This window comes from Danio rerio, chromosome 23 (assembly GCF_052040795.2).
Source record: "Danio rerio strain M-AB ecotype USA chromosome 23, GRCz13ab, whole genome shotgun sequence".
NCBI lineage: Eukaryota > Metazoa > Chordata > Actinopteri > Cypriniformes > Danionidae > Danio > Danio rerio.
In genome coordinates this window covers 31845938-31869557 of record NC_141043.1, presented here as the reverse complement: position 1 = coordinate 31869557, position 23620 = coordinate 31845938, and the positions used below count along the sequence as shown (strand labels likewise).

Below are 23620 nucleotides of genomic sequence, written 5' to 3'. Positions count from 1 at the left end.
GTTGCCATTTCTGTGTGGAGTTTGCATGTTCTCCCTGTACTCGTGTGGGTTTCCTCCATGTGTTCCGGTTTCCCCCACAGTCCAAAGACATGTGCTATAGGTGAACTGAATAAACTAAATTGGCCGTAGTGTATGAGTGTGAATGAGTGTGTATGGATGTTTCCCAGTACTGGGTAGCAGTTGGAAGGGCATCCGCTGCGTAAAACATATGCTGGATAAGTTGGCGGTTTTTTTCACTGTGGCGACTGTGGCCGTTTTGTTAGTTTTGTATTTTTTTTGTTTGAAAGCGGATATGGAATGGATGGAAGATACCCTGATTGTAAATATAGCCAGCCTCGATTGCACTGAAAAAAATTATGTCTGCAAAATTAAACAAACAAAATAAATTTTGCAATGTTCAACTTAATTTGTTTGTTTACGTATAGCCTAAATTAATTGTTTACAACCACTTAACTTTTTTTTTTTTTTAGCAAATCCAAGAAATTATCTTTGAATATTTTTTCAGTGTGTTTTTTTTTTTATCACACTTGATGAAAAAATTGTCTGCAGAAACACTTTACTTGACATTTTCACTTTAATTTGACAATAATTACTAACAGGAGTATAAATGTGGAGTTTTAAGATGCAAAAATGAACAGCGGAGTCTCCATAGACTGCCTTCCTCTGAGACACTTTTCACATTTTCAGTTTTTCACACAGATAACACTAGTTCTGTTCTGAATGTACCAATATGTTCAATCATAGGGCTTTGTAGCTCCGCCCTCTTTTGAAAAGAGCACTTAAATCTCATTTGAATTAAAAGTGACAGTCACCAAAACGGCACAATTTGGATCAAAGGCTAAAAGGGGCAGTTTTAAAGAGTTATAAACAAAAACGTTTGTGTATTTTAAGCTAAAACATCACAGACACACTCAGGAACATCAGAGACTTATTTTACATATTGTAAAAAGGGGTATAATAGGTCACCATTAATCAAAATCTGAAAATTTGCGTTCCTTCTCTGAGGATGTCAGTTAGACAGCTTTGGCAGAATATTACCAGAATATTAACCCATATCTTTTATAATGAAACGGTTCATTTATGTGGATTACAAGGACCTATTGAACACTACCGACTTCAACTGACATAGGGGGGTGACCTATCATGAAACAGTGGCATGCTAGCATTTTAATATTTAATGTACCCATAACCCCTTTGAGAAACCCATTTGAACCTCCAAACATGCTTGTTACGAACACAAACATGATGCATATCACTCAGAACCTGAGAATACCTTGAGCAGGATACAATTTCAGCTGTACACATTCCAACCACATTTCATCATAAACATACAGCATATTAAGCCACATACCCTCAGCTGTGAATTATAAATGAAGCCGATCTACTGTTAACGAGAAGTACTGACCGAGGAAAATGCTAAAGATATTGAGAAGTCATAATAGGCCACTGATGTGAACAACAGCAGCCGGCAACTATGGATTTTGTCTCCAGTTTCCTTCACCAGTCATGGAGCTATTAGGCTCGCTTTTCCTTTGCCTTTCTACTAGCACCAGCCTAGGCCAAATCCACCATTAATTAGTCTCGACAGAACAAATTTCCTTGTAAATAAAAACTAAAAGAAAAAAAAAAGTGTCATGAGAATTTGTTGGATAAGCATGGCCGTGGTAAGATTTACAAGTATCAATAGTGCACAGAGAGCGATGAGTTATAACGTTCTAAAGGACAGTGCTGACCTTGCTAAACTTAAATGTAATCAAGATAAAACTAATCTGACCTTTGTGAAGGACTATATTTTATTTTAAAAAATTATATGCATTTGAGTGTCGAAGTGATCGTCATTTTATGTGACTGATTTTAAAGTTTTAAGACCTGCTTGCAAAACACTCAAATAAGCTGTAAAGTGAGACAGATTACATTGTGCTTCTCGATTTCCATCGCTGCCGCCCCCCCAACCCCACCAAAGCGATCCACTAAAACATCACAATGTCATTTTCAGTGCTGGCTTTAGAAAAAAAAACTCTCAAAAAAGATCAAAATACAGCGCATGGATTGATTTCTATCCAGCACACACTCAGGCCGGTGATCTGATCTGAAAGGGGGTTTGTGCTATAGGAGAGATAGCGGTGGGTTATGCATCAAACACACATATTGATTGATACCTAAACTGCTCTGAATTTAGAGTGAATGCATATGTATGCTCACAACACGTTACTTCTCTGGTCGATAAAACTTTCCGATGCATTCCAGTGCTTTAATATTTATGATAACAGCTAAATTAAGTAAAAGCTTTAAAATGCTGGGAGGTAGCATAATTGACAATTCCATTGAAAGTGCAGGAGGGTTTGTCAATATTAATTTTCTGGATCCCAAAGAAGCATCCCAACTGATAGGTCATTTATCCGCACAGCTGGGATCGAGCTCTCTGCAGCCCGATCGACCCCTACATGACCCTCCAGGGCCTGCAACAATGGCCTCGACCTCTGACCCTTAAAAGCCAATGACCTCACCCCATGGAAATCTCGGGCCACTGGACGGCATGCTGTCCCTCAAATTGAGCAGCCTTTAAAGACATAGTTCATCCAAAAATGACAATTGTCATCATTTAATCAACGGAAACTTTGATGGCTTACTTTCTTCAATGACACAAGGAAGTAGATATTTACGACCAATTTGCAAGCTGCACTCTTCCACATAATGAAAGTAGATGGTGACCACAGCAGCATGTTCACTAAAGTAATTTTTGCTTATTGGAATACATTTTTTTACCAAAAATATAAACAATAAAAGCAATGCATGTTTGTTTTTGACTCTTCTAAAGAATAAAAATACCATAATATGTTTGCAGATATTTAAAACACATGCTAAGTGAACATTCTTGTTTATCTGAAAAACAATGCTGAAATCGGAATGCTGTCTTTGTTTTGTTTTTTTTTAACCTGCCCAATGCCAGATTAGCCAATTAGATTCCAGCACCCCAGCTTGCCTTAATGGAAAACCGCATATTTCATTCATTTATTCAGAAAAGCTGTGAAAGCATGCGTCCGTGACCGAAATGGGACTTTCGGTGGATAGTAGCAGAGTTCCACATGAGGTTATTAACTAGCAAATAATATAAATATTATGAACGCAAACATTAGGGGCTCTATTTTGACGATCCAGGCGCAAAGTCCAAAGCCAGAGTGCAAAAGCATTAAGGGGAGTAAAAGCATGAAGTGTCAGAATCCACTTTTGCTATTTTAAGGATTAAAAAATCTGCTTTGCGCTGTGGTGCATGGTCTAACAGGGTTGAGCTTATTCTCTTAATGAGTTATAGGTGTGTTATGAGAATAAACCAATCAGAGTCTCATCTCCTATTCCCTTTAAGAGTCAGTTGCGTCGCGCCATAGGGCATTTGCTATTTACATGGCGGACTTTGTAAGTGGAAAAACGGAACACTTCACTAGTGAGAAAACAGTTAAACAGAGCATCTAGAATTGCGTCGTGCCTTGTGCCACATTGTGCCGGGTGTATGATAGAAGTCAGGTGTGCAGGTTACATTTTAACCCCTTGTCAAAACACAATATATTTGGCTGTTTGCACCAGACAAAACACGACAGAAATATCCTTTTAGAAGCAAAGAATATGCACTCGAAATAGTAAGGTTTATAATCTGATTAATACATATCAAACCTCTTTAACATTATTAAATGTACATGCTGAATATCATACATTATATGCATTGGTTTTGATCCTAAAGTTTTAAAGTTATGCAAGTAAATTATCTGCTGCTGGTTTCGGTAGTAGAGCAATAAATGTCATGTAAAATAGCATTCAAACTCACATTGTTAGCATTTAACACTGAATAAAGCACATGAGGTGATCATTGTCAAAGTTTCTGTTGTTTACCTTTGAGAGCCATTTCTAAAATATGAAAATATAAAGTTAGTTAGGACAAAAACTCTTAATGTGGAAAATATTCCTTCTATTGCATGCCGTTGCTTTTATTTAGAACAAAACTTAAATCAGCCTTTAGGCTCGAGACTCGCTCCTGGCAACCTGCGCTTGCGTTTATTTTGATCCAGGAATGTAATACCTAGTTCAACCACTGAGTGTTAAAATTACATACCCCTGTAAACCCTGTAAAAATATGTTTCCTGTTTAACAGTATGTTTCCTTAATATATACAGTGAATAACTGTAAAGCTGTAAACATGTAAACTGTAAAAGAGTTCCATGAGAACTGCATGATACTTCATTTGTTCTTTATTTTGAGTCGACAACTTTTTTTTGTTTCGTTTTTTTTCTCTCTCATTCATTAATTACATCAAAGTTCTATGTTACCTCTAATGTTTATTGCATTACTTAAGTGTCGTGTGTTACCATGATTATGTTTTGTAGTTGTGTGAATAACAAACTAGCAAATCACACAATATCCTAAAAAGGTAATAAAATAGTAAATCCTGCTCATAAATTAATAAGATAACTAATTTGCATATACAATGTACTTAAAAAATAGACAATAAATAAGCAAAAGGTGTGCATGATGTACTTAACACAAGGCAACAAAATAGTAAATCAATAAGTCTGTTATTAGTATAATATACAGGTAGTTTTATGATGAATTTATTGTGCTGTTAATTCATTTTGCAGCTCAACGACATCCCTCCCTAATGATTTTAACTGTAAATAAATGTACAAGAGCAGCACACACTCTCTTCAAAATTTCTCTTTTTGCATTCTACAGAAGACAGACAGTCAAAGGTGTGTAACCTTTAGAGTGAACGATCCTTTTAACCTGACACTGCAAAAAGGCTTTCTTTCCTTAAACCAATTCTACTCATGTTTGAAATGAACACTGAACGCATTCAGCTGGTTAAATTTAAGGTCAAAGTCTTGGAACGGAGCCATCCTGTAAGCGTTCTGCCTGCAAAAAATGCAGTATTTCACATTCGGTTCAGTAACATAGTGATGATGCTCACCTTTTTTCTTCAAGAAAGCTTTTCTGGTTGCCAGGGGGCTTTGACGAACTTGCTGGTTTTGTAGAAACCTCACTGCCGTAGCGATCTAAAAATAAATAAATAAATAAAGATATCTTAGATTTGCAGTGCGGAATGAGCTCATCAGCGTAATAGAAAGTCATCAGTAAATGAAGATCTCTGAAAACGCGAGGAAGACTTTGGAATTCTTGCAGGCCGGCTGAATTATTGTACATTTCCAACTCCCCGAGGTATATCATCAGCCAACAACAGGAACTTATAAAACAGCCCTCCCCCCTCCCAATAACTATATGGAGGCCAGACCACCAAACCACTTTAGAGATAAATCTAGGAAATGAGTGAATCAGCAGTTATAAAATTATCCCATCAAGGTTTGCTGAACAAATGGGGTATGGAGTTTAATTTGCCATTATCCTCTTTAAGACAAACTCCTAGCCTTAAGTGAGCAGGGACTGAAAATCTATACTTAATGCTGAAGTGCCCATCTGTATCTAATAACGGCCGAATACCTGGCTAAAAACTTCAGCGATTCTTAAAGAAGAAAATGCATTATGATCAAATCACCTAGGCTGCATGTTGTAATGACTGAGTGTTAATGCACTAGAAAATTAAATATCATCAGAACACGTGTAGTCGGAAGTGCAGCGCCGCTCGCATCGATTCCTCCGTGTTTTCCTTCGAGATGCACCTTGATCTGCCACTTTAGCTTGCTTCTCCGAGAATTAAAAAAAGGGTCTCCTCCTCAAACACCATTATGGCATGAATTTGAAGTGCGGGCTCTGAAGTGCTGCTTTTAAAGAACAGATAAACATGAAATAACATCTGGAGATAGGGGGGAAACGCACACTCAAGGATAAAGCCGAGCCGCCTCGTTATCGCACCTGTGGTCCCCGTGATTCAATTGTAAAAGTCATCCCTCTAATAGGTTGAAAGGTTTTGATTACTGTTCTTTTTCTTTAAGCGGCAAAAGATAAAAAGTGATTGAGCGCGCTGTCTGTGGTAATCCGTTTTAGGTAATGCATTGCATATACTAAAGACCTGTTTCAATCCAAAAGGATTGCGTTTTGAAAATAGGCTGAGAAGAATGTGGAATAGTCAGGCCGGCTGTATAATTCGCCGGCAACAAATCAAGACAGAGTGAGTCGGGGACCCGCTTTTCCTTTCAAAAACACATCATATTGATTTCAGCTTCAATTTATGGGGAACAACTTTGACTTTGTTGGATGAGGAGGAAGACGGAAAGGGGGCTGCGGACGATTTGGGGAATGGCACGAGATTATGATTCTGATAATTGGAATAAGCAAGTAGGCAGGATGCATTTGTCTTCAAAAACACAACAATGTCAGGATCGGTAAATAATGTAACCATCATAACACCTGGTTTCAGAGCACATAAAGCATAATTTATATATAAAGGAACAAATATTTTTTTGTTACATGGCCTTTTAAAATCTGGATCTCTACATCAGCAGTGTCAAAACTTTTTTTAATAAAGTTTGAACTTAAAGAAAAAATATGATAAAACTCATGTAAAAAAAAAAAAAGAGTAAAATGACTGTGATATTACTGGTATATATATTAAAAAAACAGTAAAAATGCTACAAAAAATGTGTTAGGTTCCTTAATAAAGATGGTGAATATCAGTAAACTGTTTTCAGAGCTCCCTGCATGACACTTACTGTGTTTCTTTTTAGTTTTTCTCATTTATTATGCAAGTTTTCTTTACATGTTTTTAAACCACCAAAAACAAATAAACAAAGCTGTCACCCATTTGTAAAAATAATAAATTAAACTCTTTCACAATTTGGTATAATTTGAGATTCATTTAAATGCAAATGTATCATTATTTATGTGCTTTCATACATTTTTTAATTGTCTATAGAATGTAATGGTTATAGATATTGGTTGTACAAATATAGTCTGATGAATTATCACGTTTTCAAGGTTATTATGATTATTATGCATTTATTAATTTCAAAACACTACTAGTTTTGAAAAATCACATGAAAAGTCCTTGTATTTTAAACTGTTGTTTATTGCTGCTCAGTAACCAACTAATACAGCACAAAAAAAATAATAATGAAAAATAAACAAAAGCCCATTTCTCTCTTTGGACTTAAAAAATAAGTAAAAAAATTATTTGTTTTTTAAAAATAAGTAATAATTTAATAAATAAATAAAAAATTAATTGTCTAATGTAAATCTAAGCTACAAATAGAGAACAAATATAGTCAAAAAGTCTGCTGAACCTCTGACTGAGAGGCACATTTGATCAACTATATTACAAAATTGTTAGACATTTTCATTTTGTATTTTTTTGGGAGTAGAAATGTGTATATTTCATACAAAGTATGAAGCTGATTAGTCCAGTTCTTGTCATATGACACATGACTCGGTTGCTCGCGACATTCTTTCAACTAGGTACGTCTGGAAAGCGTGAGGGCATCAAGCCGCGTGCATGTCTCTCCCAATATGAGACAGCAAGCTATGAACCTCCATTGGAAATAACAAACTTGAACATGCAAAAGACGCAATATATGAGCAGCCATTAATAGCCTAAGCTTTGTTAATCCAGTGTGCTGGTGTATTAGCCTTGGTGTACAAGCTCGGAACTTTAAACTAGTGCACAGTTGGCATAACTTTGTAATGGCAGCAGTTTTGTTCAGTGCGGAAACTCAGTGTTGAGAAGCCTTTACGATTAATTAAAGCGCAGCTAATAGTGAAAGTGGTTAACCTTTGCATACCTAAAAAGCTTAGCCTTAAAAAAATGAATAAATCTTAAGGTGGCTAACAACACTGACCTAATTTTTAATTTCAGGCAAACTCCAGAGAAAAAATATAATAGAAAATACAGTTTCAAAAATTCTTGCTGTTAAACATCGCTTGGGAAATCTAATAAAAACAGTTAATGAAAACGGTTTATGGAGTTCTTATTTATATATATTTTTTTATTTTTTTATTTATTTCAGTAAAATATAATAATAATAATAATAATAATAATAATAATAATAATAAGTTTATCTTATTTTGATCTCAAACTTCTAAAGCTATTCAGAAAAAAAGCTAAACACGGTTTTTACATCCTGCTTCATAAATAAACAAGCTCAGTTCAGTTCTGCAAAATCTTCAATGAAGAATGGCAAGTGAACATCACCATTTGAATGGATGTGGGTTTTGAGATGTAGAACCACACAATAAGTGCATTTTACAATCCAGAAGCACGCTTTCCCTGCTCTATAAACAGCACGTAAACTGCGCAAACCATCAATTTCTTTATTCACTGCACAAAAATGATGTCAGGCACGTCGCGCATACAGTAAATCACATTTTACAAGAAAAAAAAAATCACAATTGAGTCACTGCCGGTGCAAAAAAAAAAAAAAGCACAGGGATGTTTCATTTAAGATTATAAAAGACAAAGGGGTCAGCTCCTCGGCTTGAAATAAGACTCCTTTTTGTGATTGAGACTGGCTTTTACTTGGATGGAAGGGGCACGGCATTCTTGTAAACACTTCTCTAAAAGATGGGATCAAAGTGGGATAACAAATGAGGGCGATGTCCATTTATTTTTCAAGAGTGTTACGTCTGATCTTCAGGGAGAAGAAAAGTGCTTTTCTTTGCAGATGACACGCTGCTTTATGCAAGTTCCACCCAGACATCTCAATCAATTATAACCACATTGCGCAGATTTTAGTCTTGTCTACTTATTGACGTATAGATCACCCTCGTTGTCGTATAAGGTAGCAGCGCACGATCCTGCTTTTAAGGGGGAGAGCTGGATCATTGCATGTCAGTACAAGGCACATTTGGTTCGGCAAGCAAAATATTAACTCAAATTAAAAAGGTGGGCGCGTGTTTCTTTGCTGAATACCAGTAAATACTCTTTGTTAATCAACCATTATTTTCTAGTGTTTCTTGTAAGGCTGAAATTGCTAATGCACGGAAAGTGCTCCCTGTTCTAACCAATAATCTTTACAAATGAGATGAATGATCAAGTGTCAGGTGCAACCTAAAAAGTGGTGAAAACTCAATCATAGGGGCCAAGCAACATTAAGGGCCACGTCTGGAGACATGCCTGCTGTGAACATGATGACTGGACAAGGTCTTGCAAATCGCGCCATGTTGTTTATTGAGTTTGGATCGGACAGAGTTTTAACAGAGCACTTTTGCCTTAAATTTGGAGGCGGCGCTCGTTCCCCCTTAACATGATGATATTGATCGGGAAGAAAATAGAAATGTCCTATTAGGCAGGCCAAATTTTTTAAGCCAAAGCCGTGTTATGCCTTTTTCATGCTAAGCTGCTTTAAATGAGCTGAAAGTCCAATACTGGATGGTGAATTTGGATTAATAAAACACATTTGTCAATAAGGTATCCAATTTCATTTAACTTAACCTTAAAATGTGATTCTTTAACTTTTACCCCAATTTTAAGGTTATGAAACGGCTTTACAAATGTAAGAAAAAAAGAGAAGCTTTGTTTATAGTGTAAATTCTGCAGAAATTACCAGTAGATATGAAAAGGAAGACTTCCTTTATAATTTTGCAAACAGGTCAAACAGGGAAACGAACTTTTGCTCAAGGCAATACACATTCACAAAGGAACTATTAAGAGGAACCAGATTAAATCTGATGTGGATGGGGTTTTATTTCAATATCCTGATATTGTAAAAGTGGAACATGGTTTTATTTTGAAAATGAATGTGAGCTACAATCAATTAACAATTATGTTAAAGTAACAATCCAAGCAGTAATGGATACCAAAACAAATTAAACCTTATTTCAAAATACTAATCATTACTTGTATTTTGATTGAATTTTGATGGAGCAAGTTACTTAATAATAATAACATTAATAAAAAATAATAATAATAATAATAGTAAGTACACTAATAAAAATGTAACCATAAAGGAAGCTTGGCTGTTATTTTGCACTATATAATATATGCAAATACTTTTGAATGCATCTAGATATTTTAAAGAGGTCATTCACACCTGGAGAATATAGTAAAATCTTTATATAGAGTACATGCAAATATAGTGATGTGGCATGCAGATTCTTTTGATGGGTGAACAATACACAAGTACACAATGAACTTGAACATTACAAATGTCCTGCCACTGATGACATGTCCATGTTTTTTACACATAAGCAAACAATACTTGGTTTAATAAAAAAGAAAAGAAAAAAAAGCTTATTATGACAATTTTTAAGTCTGAGAGAGTTTAAGGTGCATTCACACATTGCTATCTGAACTGTGCCCAGGCACGTTTCCCAGTTCCTTTGACAAGTGTAAGTGCTTTAAATCGGGCTCAGGCATGGTTTAGTTGGCCGGCCCTGGCTCAGTTGGAAGTGGTGTGCCACATCGTGGTTCAGTTGGGCTTTGGCGCAGTACGCTTGTATAGGAGTGCTATGCTTTTTTTTTCTTTTTTTACTTCCAAAGTTCTGCTGGTTGGCGCATATGCCGAATTTTCTTTCCCAATAGTAAGCCAATGGTAATGGTTTGTTTTAGTTCAATTTGAATTTTCCACAACCTTGAGAGAGCTTGCGGGATCAGAGTGAGCACTCCAACTAGGGCCCCACCCTGATCCGAGTGCAAAGCATGAACTAATGAGCGTCAAAGTGTGTATCTGTTCGACAAAATATTTGACTGCGTGTGATGCATCCCAAACTACTAAAACGATATAACTAAAGCAATCTCCACTGAGCGAGAGCGCTTGTCTTCTTGTTAAACTGAACAGTCGCATCATCGATGACATAAGCATACTCGGGTTTGGAGGGCAAAATGCAGTGTGAGTGCAGGCTGTTAGGGAAGAAGGGAAAGGGACAATCGCACTTCGGCACAATTAAAGGCAACTGTACCTAGTGTGAGTACTCCCTTAGAGTGTATTGTCATATCAGCTTTAATGGCTATTTCATGGCAAAAGCAGATTCAATTTACGTACAGTTTATAAATAACATTTTTCTATAACTAGCAGGTTAATAACAATAATTTTTCATCAGCAATAAATAATAATATATAGATATAAATAATATACAGAATTGAAAAAAAAACTTTAGAAATTACATTTGATTAAATTTTTTTTTACAATTTTTAAAGGATTCACATTTTTAAAGTGATTCCTTCAAAGTCTCTTAAGATAAAAAAGTAAATTTGCAAGAAATGTTATTAGAAAAATATAGGATATTTATTAATAGAATAAAATAAATATTTACATTGTAATCAATACCATAGAATGTACAAGGGGTAGGAATGTGCAATCAATCGAAACTGAATCGCAATCGCTGCGATTAGCTAATCGCAAGAGGATGCGAAATGAAATATATTAGTATTTTTTTATTTTCCCTGCCCATAGCAAATGCATGACCGCCATCTGTATTTGATAGTCTTACTAGCCAACTGTGTAAGCACAATTGAGTGATGAGTGTCTTGCTAAAAGTCAACTGCCAAAAAGTCAACTTGGCAAACTTGGCAAAAGTATTGCCAGTGACACTCAATCTAGTAGCGAGCAACAGCAAAGTACAATTTCAGCATAGTTACAACCATATTAGTTTGCTGAGTGTTCTACAATTTCATACTTATAATTATTTTTTGTTTTTATATTAAGCTAGATTATTTCACTAATTTAAGTTCAACTTGTTTACAGAAAGATATGGTCATTTTATTTGTGCTTACTGTTTGCTCTAGAGAAAAATGAGTGTTTCACTTCTGAGTATTTGAAAATAAATTTGAATAAAAGTTTAAGTTAATCTCTTTTTTAACACTCACTGAATTATTGCAGTAGGAAGCTAAGATACGGATTATTGAGCTGAAGCTTAATTATAAAATTAAATCCCAAATCAAAAAAGTCACAATATCTGTCTAAAAATAAATAAATTAAAATATATAATAATAATAAATAAATAAATAAATAAAATAAATCACAATTAGATATTTTCCCAAATCGCAGAGCCCTAACAAGTGGTCTCCTAATTTTCTAATGTTTTCGTTTGGTTTTTCATGTCATATTTAATTTTCTCTTAAAAAGTCTAAAAATATTTGCAATGACTTACAAATTTAATAAAACTAATCCACAAAAATAAATCTGCAATAATGTTCTTTCACTGGTGCGCAAATGCACATTAAATGAAAAAAATATTGCCGTTTTTAGCAAAAAAATAATATTGTATTACATTACTATTAGAAAAAAGAATACTATATGTTAATTATCTTTAGTAAAGCACCTAAACTGCCCAGATGTAAACTTTGTGAATGGTGTGTGAAAATTCATGAAGTTAAAGACCAAAAATGTGCGTCAGACTGTCCACAAGTTCACAAGACCATTGACAGTAATGATGACTCAATGTGAAAGGACAAGAGCTCCAGCAGCAGAAGGTGCACGGGGGCCATCAGTTGGCACTTAAAAGCAAAGGCTAAAGGAAGCTAAAAGGAAATCATTAGCAGGTCTGGGGATCCAGTCTCAGCGTGAATCAATTCATTTCAAATTGCCCTGTACATTTGTGAAGAAGCACCCCTGATATAATAAAGGCCTAATAGACACTGATCCAATTGTGTTAGGTTGGTCTCGGATTCCTTCAAAACAATGGTTTCAGGAGAAGATAGAGGATGGCAGTCGACTTTCTATATTAATTAACCTCTGTCGTGAATGATTCCATGACACAGATGGATATCTCGGACGCTTTAAGCGCTGAAATTGCGATGCAAGTTTTCCATGCAGTCAGATTCCTTTCAACCCCTGATGGGTTCCAGCACAAAATGGTGTTTTTAATCTTTTATAATTAGATCTTAAAATGCCCTTCTAATTATGACAACTTCCGCTTTAAATGACCTTTATGGAGGAAAGCCCACTGAGAAGTCAAGAGTGAAGCTGGTGTGCATGAGAGAGAGAGAGAGAGAGAGAGAGTTCATCTATTACAGCTGTATCAAATCAATTCTTACTGATCAACCACACACCCACACGACATTACATTTATCAATAAACCTTCAGCTTTCCACAATAAGCAGGGTGTTTTTTTGATCAGTGAAAGAATAGATAATTTCTGCATGCCGCAAAAAAGAAACAGAAAACTTAAAGATGAATACATTTCTGTCATTACAACATTCCTCATGCTATATGTGTGTATATGCAAGTATGTACACACGTTTAGAAATGTACCAGTCTTATGCCTTTACATTTACTAAACTTAAAAAAGCAAGAAAACAAGACGAGAAAATAGTTTGTCTGAAAAAAACACTCGCATACAGACTTAATCCAGTTTGTCTGAGCAAAGTCACATCTTACAGAGTAATTTTTATTAATGAATAGACCTCTAATTATTCAAAGTGTATGAAAAAGTCAGCAAAACAACTTCAAGCTTGTAAAAGTCATACATAATATAATTTATTTTTCCACTGCATCATGACTATATTCTATACTGTACATTATTTCTGTTAAGTGACAAGACCTTTGTCTAGGCAAAGTCAGATCTTACTGTCTCAGTTATAAATAAACCTCTAATTATTCAGTGTATGAAAAAGTTAAAAAAACAACAACAACTGCAGTGTAAATATTATGCGTGTCTATGTAAGTTTAAAAAAAAGTGTTTAATAAAAATGATTTGAATTATTTTTTTTAATATTATATTTAATTCAATGTGTCAATTTATTTGTAAATAAAAGTTTAAAAGTTCAAATAAAAGAAGATTTTCGAAATTTATAAGCATGTTTCAAGCAAAAACGTTTTTTGATTTTTAGTAAATTATTTATTTGCACTGAAATCTTGCAAGGTTGGAAAGATTGCATAAAAAAAAGCAAAAATACAGTAATTTTTTTCCCCCTAAAGTCGTAAATGCAATAAATATTAATTAGGTTGACTTTAAATGTTCATTTTAAATAGCTCAATTTAATGAAATTGTATTTTTTATTATGAACTTTTTGAATGTGAATGTATTAGATGTCATCTTTTGACAGGTGACAGAATACTAATTATCTATGTACCTGACAAAAGTATTGTTGTAGATTCCAGTTGTAAGAGCAACAAATAATAACATGACTTAGTCGATAATTTGGAAAAGTGGCAGAAGGTAGATTTTTTAGATGAATCATCTGTTGAACTGCAACCCAGTCATCACAAATACTGCAGAAGACATATTGGAATTAATTTTACTTGGACCCAAGATTCTCACAGAAATCAGTCAAGTTTGGTGAAGGAAAATCATGAATTGAGGTTATATTCAGTATAGGGGCCTTCAAGAGATCTGCAGAGTGGATGGCAACACCAATAGCCTAAGGTATCAAGACATCTATGGTGCTCATTACATTACAAATCACAGGATAGGGCAAATTCTTCAGCAGGACAGCGCTCATTCTCACACTTCGGCCTCCACATAAAGTTCCTGAAAGCACAGAAGGTCAAGGTGGTCCAGAACTGGCCAGCCCAGTCACTAGACAGGAACATTATTGAGTATGCCTGGGGTAAATTGAAGGAGGAGGCATTGAAGATTAATCCAAAGAATCTTGATGAACTCTGGGAGTCCTGCAGAAATGCTTTCTTTGCCATTCCAGATGACTTTATTAAGTTATTTGAGTCATTGTAAAGGTAATATGGATGCAGTCATCTAAGCTCATGGGAGTCATACACAATATGAATTCTTTTTCCACTGCATGATGACTTTATATTCTATACTGGACATTATTTCTGTTACGTGACAAGACTTTTGTCTAAGCAAAGTCAGACCTTACTGTCTTAATCAAATAATTAAAAATCAAGGCATGATCATATTTTATTTTGGTAAAATAATCATAATCTAAAAGTTTTTGCTTTTCAAGAGACTGATGCCACTTCTGATACCAAATGTTCAACTAAAAGTCAAATTATATTTGTTGTTCCTAAAACTTGGATAGGTGACCAGACTTTCGGCAAGTAGTGTACTGTATACATACACTTTTAAAAAAGTGCAATTCTCAAAAAAAAAAGAATTGCTATAATGTTTCACAAAACATTATACTTTACTTTTGCATTATACTTTACATTAAACATTCTTTTTGTACCTCAGAAAAAAAGTCACAAAGGTTTAGAACAACAGGAGGGTGCGTGAATAATGACAGAATTGTCAATTTTGGGTGAACTATCCCTTTCATATGTTTTGCTTTCTCCTCATCATCATCATCATTGCAAAAAAAAAAAAAAAAAATCCCAGCAGTCACTCTAACCGGTCTTCAGCATAACTGCATGGTCTGTTTACCACTTCGAACTACTGAAAAAAAAGTGCATGAAAAGGGAATCTCTCAGTCAGTTATGCCTTTACCCATCTTTCTTATGCAACCAAATCCACTTTCAAAAGGTCACAATCGTGATAAATAGATATATGCAAAAAGAGCCATTACTGATGACAAAGTAGAGCGACACATATTTTCCATGTGCTGCGAGTGGATTGAGCACAGAGACCCGCGATTACAGCGCTGATATTCAAATCACGGTGCAGGCAATTTTTTTTTATGAATGTTCTGAACTTTGACAACTTAAAGGTCACAACGAATTGTACCACCAAAACAAAACAAAAAAAACAATAACTACAATAGTAGAGAAAAGGACAGATGAAAGTACTTTTTTATATACTTGATCTACAAAAGGTTTGAAAATAAGCAGAAGTACTGTATGTTTGAACTAAAGCATTCTGAACGAGATTTACTATCCAGAATTCCAACTCTTTCTTTTTTCCATTTTTTTCTCCTTAATATCCACCTGTTTTTAACGAACAGATTTGGATTTTAACTTTATATGAACTATAAACATAGTCTAGCCAAATAAATGCTTTAAAGTTACAGACGTAACTAAAAACAGTATATACACACTACACACTAATAGAAATTCCCATGATCTTGTAAAATTGTGTAATATTCCAGACTTCAGGGCAGGAAATAACTGCATTTTATATGTTATTTTCCAGGTTGGCAGGTTGTGAAGCAAACTCATCAGAAGTGATAAAAGTAACAAAAAATATGAAAGACCTGACTCAACTATATACGAATAACCATGATAGATTTTATGTCAGAATTAACTGTTGACTTTTAGGCACTTTATCTCATGTTACTTAATACTCAGTGTTGAAAATGAATAAATTTTATGGTACTTATAAAGCCACAGAATATTTTTGGAACTGTATAAACACAAATCAAGACACTGAAAAATGAAACAAAGCTGCAGGTTTTATTTCCAATCAAAGGTCATAACTGTAAAACTATATGTCGAACACTGTGAGTTTTTTTTTACAATCAGGATTAGCAAGGCATCATTTGGTTTTTACATTTTTGCCTTTAATGTATGACTATCAACAACAAAGTTAAAACCGCATATGGCTGTCCACTTCAACAACACATCCTATAAAGTTTATATTATGGAGTCAGTAGACGAACAGTAGTCCTGATTGACCACATGAATGTTCACACTCATTAAGCCTCAGTCATTAAACACGAACAGAACAATTATTTGTATAAATCCTTCATAAAGCTGTTCTGACATACATTTTCTGAGTCATGAAAAAGTTTGTATTTTCCAAATGTTAGTTGATTTATATATATATATATATATATATATATATATATATATATTTATACCCGCTCACGAAAAAAATGGTGCAAAACATTCTGTTTTCTTCTTGGAAAACTGATTAAACGGAATTTGTTCCACTGGCATAATAATGTTACAGTATGTTTATTTAAAGAGTTGATAAATGTTTAATTCTGGGTAAATCGGGCACTTCTCACTGTCACTTTTACACAGCTATCTAATCAGTGGAGGAGGGCAAAAGAAATACACTAACCAACCACACTCTAGTTAATATGTTATAGGAAAAGTACATCCAAGAGGTTGTTATCACAGAATAAACCCTGATATGTTCATGGGCGGTTGAATATATGATTGAAAAGTTTTATTCTACAAAAAAATAAATAAATGAATAAATAAATAAATAAAATGTTTAAAAAATTATTTATCACGCTTATTACATGGTATAAGAGGTCTGCATTCCTGCGGGACTCGACCAGATTTCTGCAACTCGGGAATAAATTTCCAGGAAAAGCGCGGGAGTGGTCGGTAACTGGTTTAATTTTGGACGGGAGCGGAGGGTCTAACAATATCGCTTCAGATTCCCGAGCGAGCGAGTGAGCGGGCATGCGTATGTATGTGTGTGAATGAGACAGCGTGATGCTGCGTTTAGCTTGTTTGTTGCTGTGTGTGTGTGTGTGTGTGTGTGTGTGTGCGCATGCGTGTGTGTGTGAATGAGGGGTGTGTGTGTGTGTGTGTGTGTGTGTGTGTGTGTGTGTGTGAATGAGAGACAGAGCGTGATGTCTATGTGTGTGTGTCACTTGCTCGGTGCGTGTGTGTGTGTGTGTTTGTGTGTTTATACAGACAGCTTGTTATAGGCTGTGTAGACCCTGTAAAGCAGAGTGATTTTCGGTTTTGTTCTCCCCCCGCTCGTTAGCAGGAACGGGCGCGACGTGTAGAATACGGGGCGGGTTAGGCAGCGGGACAACAAATGCTGAATATAAGCGGGAGCGGTCGGGTTAGGGCTAAAACCTGGCGGGAGCGGGATTCAAAATTTAGTTTGAAAATTTCTCTAAATGGTATACTTGCCAACAAACATTGTTCTAAACCTTAATAGCTTTTCTAAACCATTTAATTAAACGCAAAGCTGACAAACTTAAACAACTGATGGAGTTTACACTAACTTGCACATTATTCAGTCACAACAAGACACCAAACTGTCAAAACAAGAAACTGACATAAACAAAACTAGATGAATAGAGCATAGACTAAACATGTTTTTCATTCACACGACTGCGCCAGTCAATAACCACAGCATGACAGACAAGCAGATAAATATGAATGTGGATGTAAGTATATGGATTTGAATGTATTCACTGTGGGTCAAAGTGACTGGAAGTTCCCGAATGACCTACATTATTTATTGGTTATCTCGGGATAACATACATAGTTAAGTCACAACTGACCAAATCTCAATCAATTTTTCCAGACAGCAATGCAATAATACTGGTAAAAACATTTTTATATACTTAGCATTCTTCAAAATGATATACACCATTGATGCTATGGTTAAAATTATAGCATTAAATGCATATCGGCTGAAAAAAAGTAAACTAAACTGTTATCATGCCAACTTGCTACTGTGAACAATAGCTTGCAATGCTTGCCCTGCCTTTCTTAAGATTGGTCCACTGCAAAAACTTATATTGATGAACGCCACTGAGTGTAAAAGTTGAAATTGGAAAAGTTGAAACCAGCTGGATATTTTTTAAGAAGTGGCATTTTTAAGCCGCAAGGTCAAAAGCACTTTGTTGGACATCCACCAATTCAATATTTATTTTCTTTTTGGCATATGGCAAAGTCATTTATTTATGACATAATCAGCATTTATGATATATACTCGAGCCAAAACTAAAAAGAGAATTCAGAATATTGCACTGCAATATATAAACACATAATTTACATAACTGGAATGTATAGGTGAGGATTATGCTGATTGTAAAGGATCGTGCATACAAGCCCAATTTACCAATTACTGGAATTCATTAACAAACGTTTAACCATTCAAATGTGATATTTTTAAACCATTTGTGAATCCAGGAGTTTTCTGAAAGGTTTTTTTTTGTTTGTTTTACGCACAAACTATTGGGAATGTACTACTATAGAAATGTAATGAATTACTAAAATATTATTAAAATATAAAACATGAATAAATTAATTAATATATTGTATATAAGACCTGTCATAAACCAGATCATTATTTATACTGTAAATTCCCAAATAAACCCAAAAACAAGAGCTGATAAAGTCGTAGTTTATATCAAAACTAACACAAACACACACATGATCAACAAACACAGATGTTTGTAAGTGACTTGCCTCACTCAGCACAGGCTAATCCGTAACACTAGCCTAACTAGTACTCAATACTTTCGATTACAGAGCTGAAATATTTCTTCTTAAGATGTAAATCAATAGAACACGGTAAAGCAAAGCATTTGCTGGAAACATTTCTGTTAATGTGGGGCAAATTTATCTTAATCGTTATTATTAACTGTGTGGAGATATGTCCAGCTTTCTTATGTGATCATTTGTTTCCACTAATGAGAGAGTCAAAGTGACTGTGGTGCTGGAATTACACTTCCGACACATTTCGCCGGCTCAACGAATTGTTCGATAGAAGACAGACTATTTCACATGGCTAATTCAGTCTTGTAAATGAATAAACAAATAAATAAATACAAAAAAATAGCCATTTGGGGAATTGATTTTACCTAAAATTTACAAGGAGAGAAGGAAAAAGACTAACAATAAAATCCTAAATATATTCATTTTAAAAACAGCTTTGTAAGTTTGAATCCTGTACAAGGGGTTCTTGATGGAAGACAGAATTCTGCATATGTATAATTATACTTTAAAAGATTTTTTAAAAATAAAGCAAGTTTTTGCAACTTTTTAAGTAATAAAAACAATTGTCTCATATCGAAAGCTATAGAATCTTGAAGTCCAACTGTCAAATTCTCAGTCACTTAAAAGAATGTAAAATATGTGGTCAAATTCTGCTTTATGTATATATATATATATGTATATATATATAATTTACATTATTAATATTATAGATATATGTAAACACACATGCTTACGCACACACACGGCTAAGCATAATTGAGTACACCCCATTTTGAATTTGAGTATTTTTACACATTTCTTAGTGAATATAAGCTGTTATCGTAAGTTATTTTGTTATCAGCTCCACATTTGGCTTCAGTAGTGACTAATCTAATGTATATGCACAAATATAATATAGCTTCCTATTAAAAACATTCATTTAAAAGATAGATTTGACAGGGGTGTAGTCATATACTGTATGCTGAAAATGTATATACATACACAGTTGAAGTCAGAATTATTAGCCCGCTTGAATTATTAGCCCTCGTTTAAAACAGTTTTAATAACTCATTTCTAATAACTGATTTATTTTATCTTTGAGGACAGTAAATATTATTTGACTAGATATTTTTCAAGACACTTGTATACAGCTTAAAGTGACATTAAAAAGCCTTAACTAGTTAATTAGGTTAACTAGGCAGGTTAGGGTAATTAGGCAAGTTATTGTATAACGATGGTTTGTTCTGTAGACTATCAAAACAAATTAGTTTAAAAGGGCTAATAAATTGACCTTAAAACTAATTTTAAAAAAATTTAAATGGCTTTTATTCTAGCTGAAATTAAACAAATAAGACTTTCTCCAGAAGTAAATATATTATCAGACACACTGTGAAAATGTCCTTGCTCTGTTAAACATCATTTGGGAAATAGTTCAAAAAAGAAAAAAATTCAAAGGAGGGCTAATAATTCTGACTTCAAATCTATACATATGCAGATATACAAAGCCAGTTTGGGCAGTTCTATTAATACTGATTAATAAGTAGTAGGGTTGCAGAATATTGGAAAAATCTGACATTGCGATATTTTGTATTTCTGTGGTATATATTGCAATATCTATACAATTTCACCGGATGACTTGAATAGCTCTATTAGGGAATAATTTATACATTTTAGATTGATTGGGATAATTCTGTAGGGGAGTGAATGATGCATGACTTGTAATAAACAAATTATAAGCATAGATAAATACAACAGCAATTTTTTTTATGTTGTGCTTTCTATATAGTCAAATTTTATTCAGCTACAGAAATTGGAAAAATCAAATATAAAATAACACCACAACGTCTTTACTGTTAAAATAGTTCAGTGATTTTTCTTTTTTTATTGAAGCTACAAATGGTAAAATTTCATGTGCCAGAATGCTTTAAACTCTTTTAGAGGCTAAAAGTGTGCAAATGATAAACTTTTACTCCATTATGTTTAAAGTCTGCAGTAACTCCACAAATCTCATGTATTTTGAACTGTGTGGCTATATGAACCCGATATACTATACAGTTTATAATCCTAAACCATAGTCACAACTTAACAAAGCAGATCCTGCGATGTGACTATTGCGGATGTGCACATTGCTATATTAATACTGAAACAATTTATCATGCAGCTCTAATAAATAGTAACATTTATTAATTACTTTAAGTGTCATACTTAAAAGATAAAATAAAATAAGTGAAGCTTATCATCTAAAAGGTCAGCTTGAGCTTTTAAAATAATGACTATATACAGCTATAAGTCAGAATTGTTAGTTAGTTAAGTTAACTAGGCAAGTTAGGGTAAATAGGGAAGTCATTGTGAATATTCCTACAAAAGAAAGTTGAACAAAAGAACATTTTTTTCAGAATTTTTATCAGAGATTAACATTGCTGTAAACTTTATATAGATTTGTTTAACATATTGTACCATTTTTTTTAATCAGTGGAACGTGTAATAAAATGATATTTGGCAAAAATGTATTGTGTATGTATTTCATTATAAATTATATATTTTACATTTTATAAATGAGTAAATTTCATTAATAAATTTGAGTAAATGGTGATTTATTTGCATATATTATAAAAGCACATTCCGCTAATAATATTAAATTCAACATCTATCACTCAAAAAAACTAGTAATTTTCACATGATTCATTCAAGTGGTTTTTGTTGAAAAATAGATATGAGTAAATGGTGGTGGATTTGCTTAAATTATAAAAGCACATTCCGCTAATAATATTAAAATATATATATATATATATATATATATATATATATATATATATATATATATATATATATATATATATATATATATATATATATTTTAATATATATATATAAATAAATTCACACACAGTTTTAAACATTATTTTGGGACATTCCTAAAAATAATAGCGTGAAATATGCATATATGAGAGAGAAATAGACAGAACGATGAAACTGTGGCCCCTGGAATCAGCAGTGGGGGGGCAGTACTTAGCCCGGCTCACCGCAAATATTCCAGCAGTAATCCAGTAATGGATACTTCCTCAGCTCCTCAATTGGTCAAAATGTTTTCATACAATAATTTAATTCAGAAACACTTTTACAAAGCAAGAGTAATCAATTTTAATTAGTTGATTTCCCCCCCCCAATTGTATAAAGTTTAATGTACTGCCATCGATCCTCTTTGTTCTTTAATGCAGTGCTGCTTTCCTGTAATTTGAGGCATTTTTTTTCTCTACTTTTACAGTCAATGATGACATTCGGTGACAGGCCGTGCAAAATGTCTCCAAGTTGCAAATGAACCCAGCATAAACACACACACACACACACACACACACACACACACACACACACACACACACATACACGCACACACTCTCTCTCTCTCTTAATACCAGCACAATTTATAACAAAACCAAAGGGAAACAAAACAAACATCCGATTTCAAGACAATCTAAAGGAAACGAAGCATAAATTAATAGCAGCCTATCATGACTTGGTGCCACATCCTAATAACACGTTGCGATCTGGCTCATAGATAAACACAAAGGCGGTCTTAAACCCGACGCTGGATCCTTGTCCTTCAATTTCAGAGACACTACCACCCTTCACATCCAATTAGCTAATTGAAGCAAAATGAAAACAGCACCAATGGCAACAACGCCGCACTCATGTCCAAAACGCACAATGCAGGGTTTATGGAGACGACGGAAGAGCCTTCTTGTCAGCTACGACTGCCATAACCCTGACGAGTGTCTTCTCGCTCTTCTCCAGATGCCAGCCTACCCATAAGCCCACATAAACATGCACGCAAAATCAGAGAGTACAATTTTACACCACCATCTCTTTCACTAAACAGTACACTGACAATTAAAAGGGAAATGTGCTTGCCTGTGGTTAGTTGATTAGGCATAAGCACAATATGACAGTGGCAGACAGATTGTGACATTCTGGTGACATTATCATCTCACGACGGCTCGTATTCAATGCTTATTGCACGTTGCGGATCAACAGTTTTGCAGTCTTCAAAAAGCAGAGGAATTGGTGACCCTCTCCTCAATGGCTTTAATGGACGCAGAAGTGGATGGAGAGGTTTAAGTGAAACAAATGCAGATAGTTGGTGTAGGAGGGGGCGGGAAAGGGGGAATAGAAAGTTTAAAGTAAGATCAGAGAAGGAAAGAGACAAAGACAGGGCAACCTGGTCTCCCATGCACAGCTCAAAAGATGAATACCACCATCTACTGGTTGAAAGGAGAAGCGCGGCACAATTGAGGTGGGGGCTCGTCCGTGTGAACCGACAGGCCTCACAGGCTGAGATAGTCAGAGCTGTCAGGAATGATTAGACGACAATGGAGCTCGCTTTTAAAGAGATCCTCTGACCACAATCAGAATCACATGACTTGGAAGAGCAGTGTTTAATGCAACGTTCAGATTAGAACCATGGCAAACTTTTATTAAAAACACCAATTCGGGTGTGCTTCTAGATAAACAAGAACATTTTAATTACTGCATTGACTTAGAATTGCATTTTTTTCCAAAGTTGTCTTTTGTTTTTCTTGCAAAATGGGTTGGAAGGGGGTAGAAAATAAAAGGGTTGCTGAGTGATTTATGCTTGTTGACTCATATAGAGAATTGCTGTTACTCAACTGAAGCCACAGAATCTGAGAAATGCTTGTCTGCGAGAATAATCGAGCATTTCTAAAGGTTCAGCCAGAATG

General features: G+C 34.5%; 1 protein-coding gene across 7 annotated transcripts in view; it reads right to left on the bottom strand.

Moving 5' to 3' along the window:
• Positions 1-23620, bottom strand: part of pex14 (peroxisomal biogenesis factor 14) — a 121077-nt gene that overhangs the window by 62671 nt on the left and 34786 nt on the right. For 5 of the 7 annotated variants that reach the window (XR_015523717.1, XR_015523718.1, XM_087307307.1 and 2 more), the window contains one exon: positions 4958-5042. The exons of the other annotated variants lie outside the window; for them this stretch is intronic. Coding sequence is in view for 1 of the 5 variants with exons in the window: in XM_087307306.1 (XP_087163432.1) it covers positions 4958-5042 (85 nt within the window). In the remaining 4 variants the exon portion in view is untranslated. The remainder of the gene's footprint in view (positions 1-4957; positions 5043-23620) is intronic. 7 annotated transcript variants of the gene reach the window in all.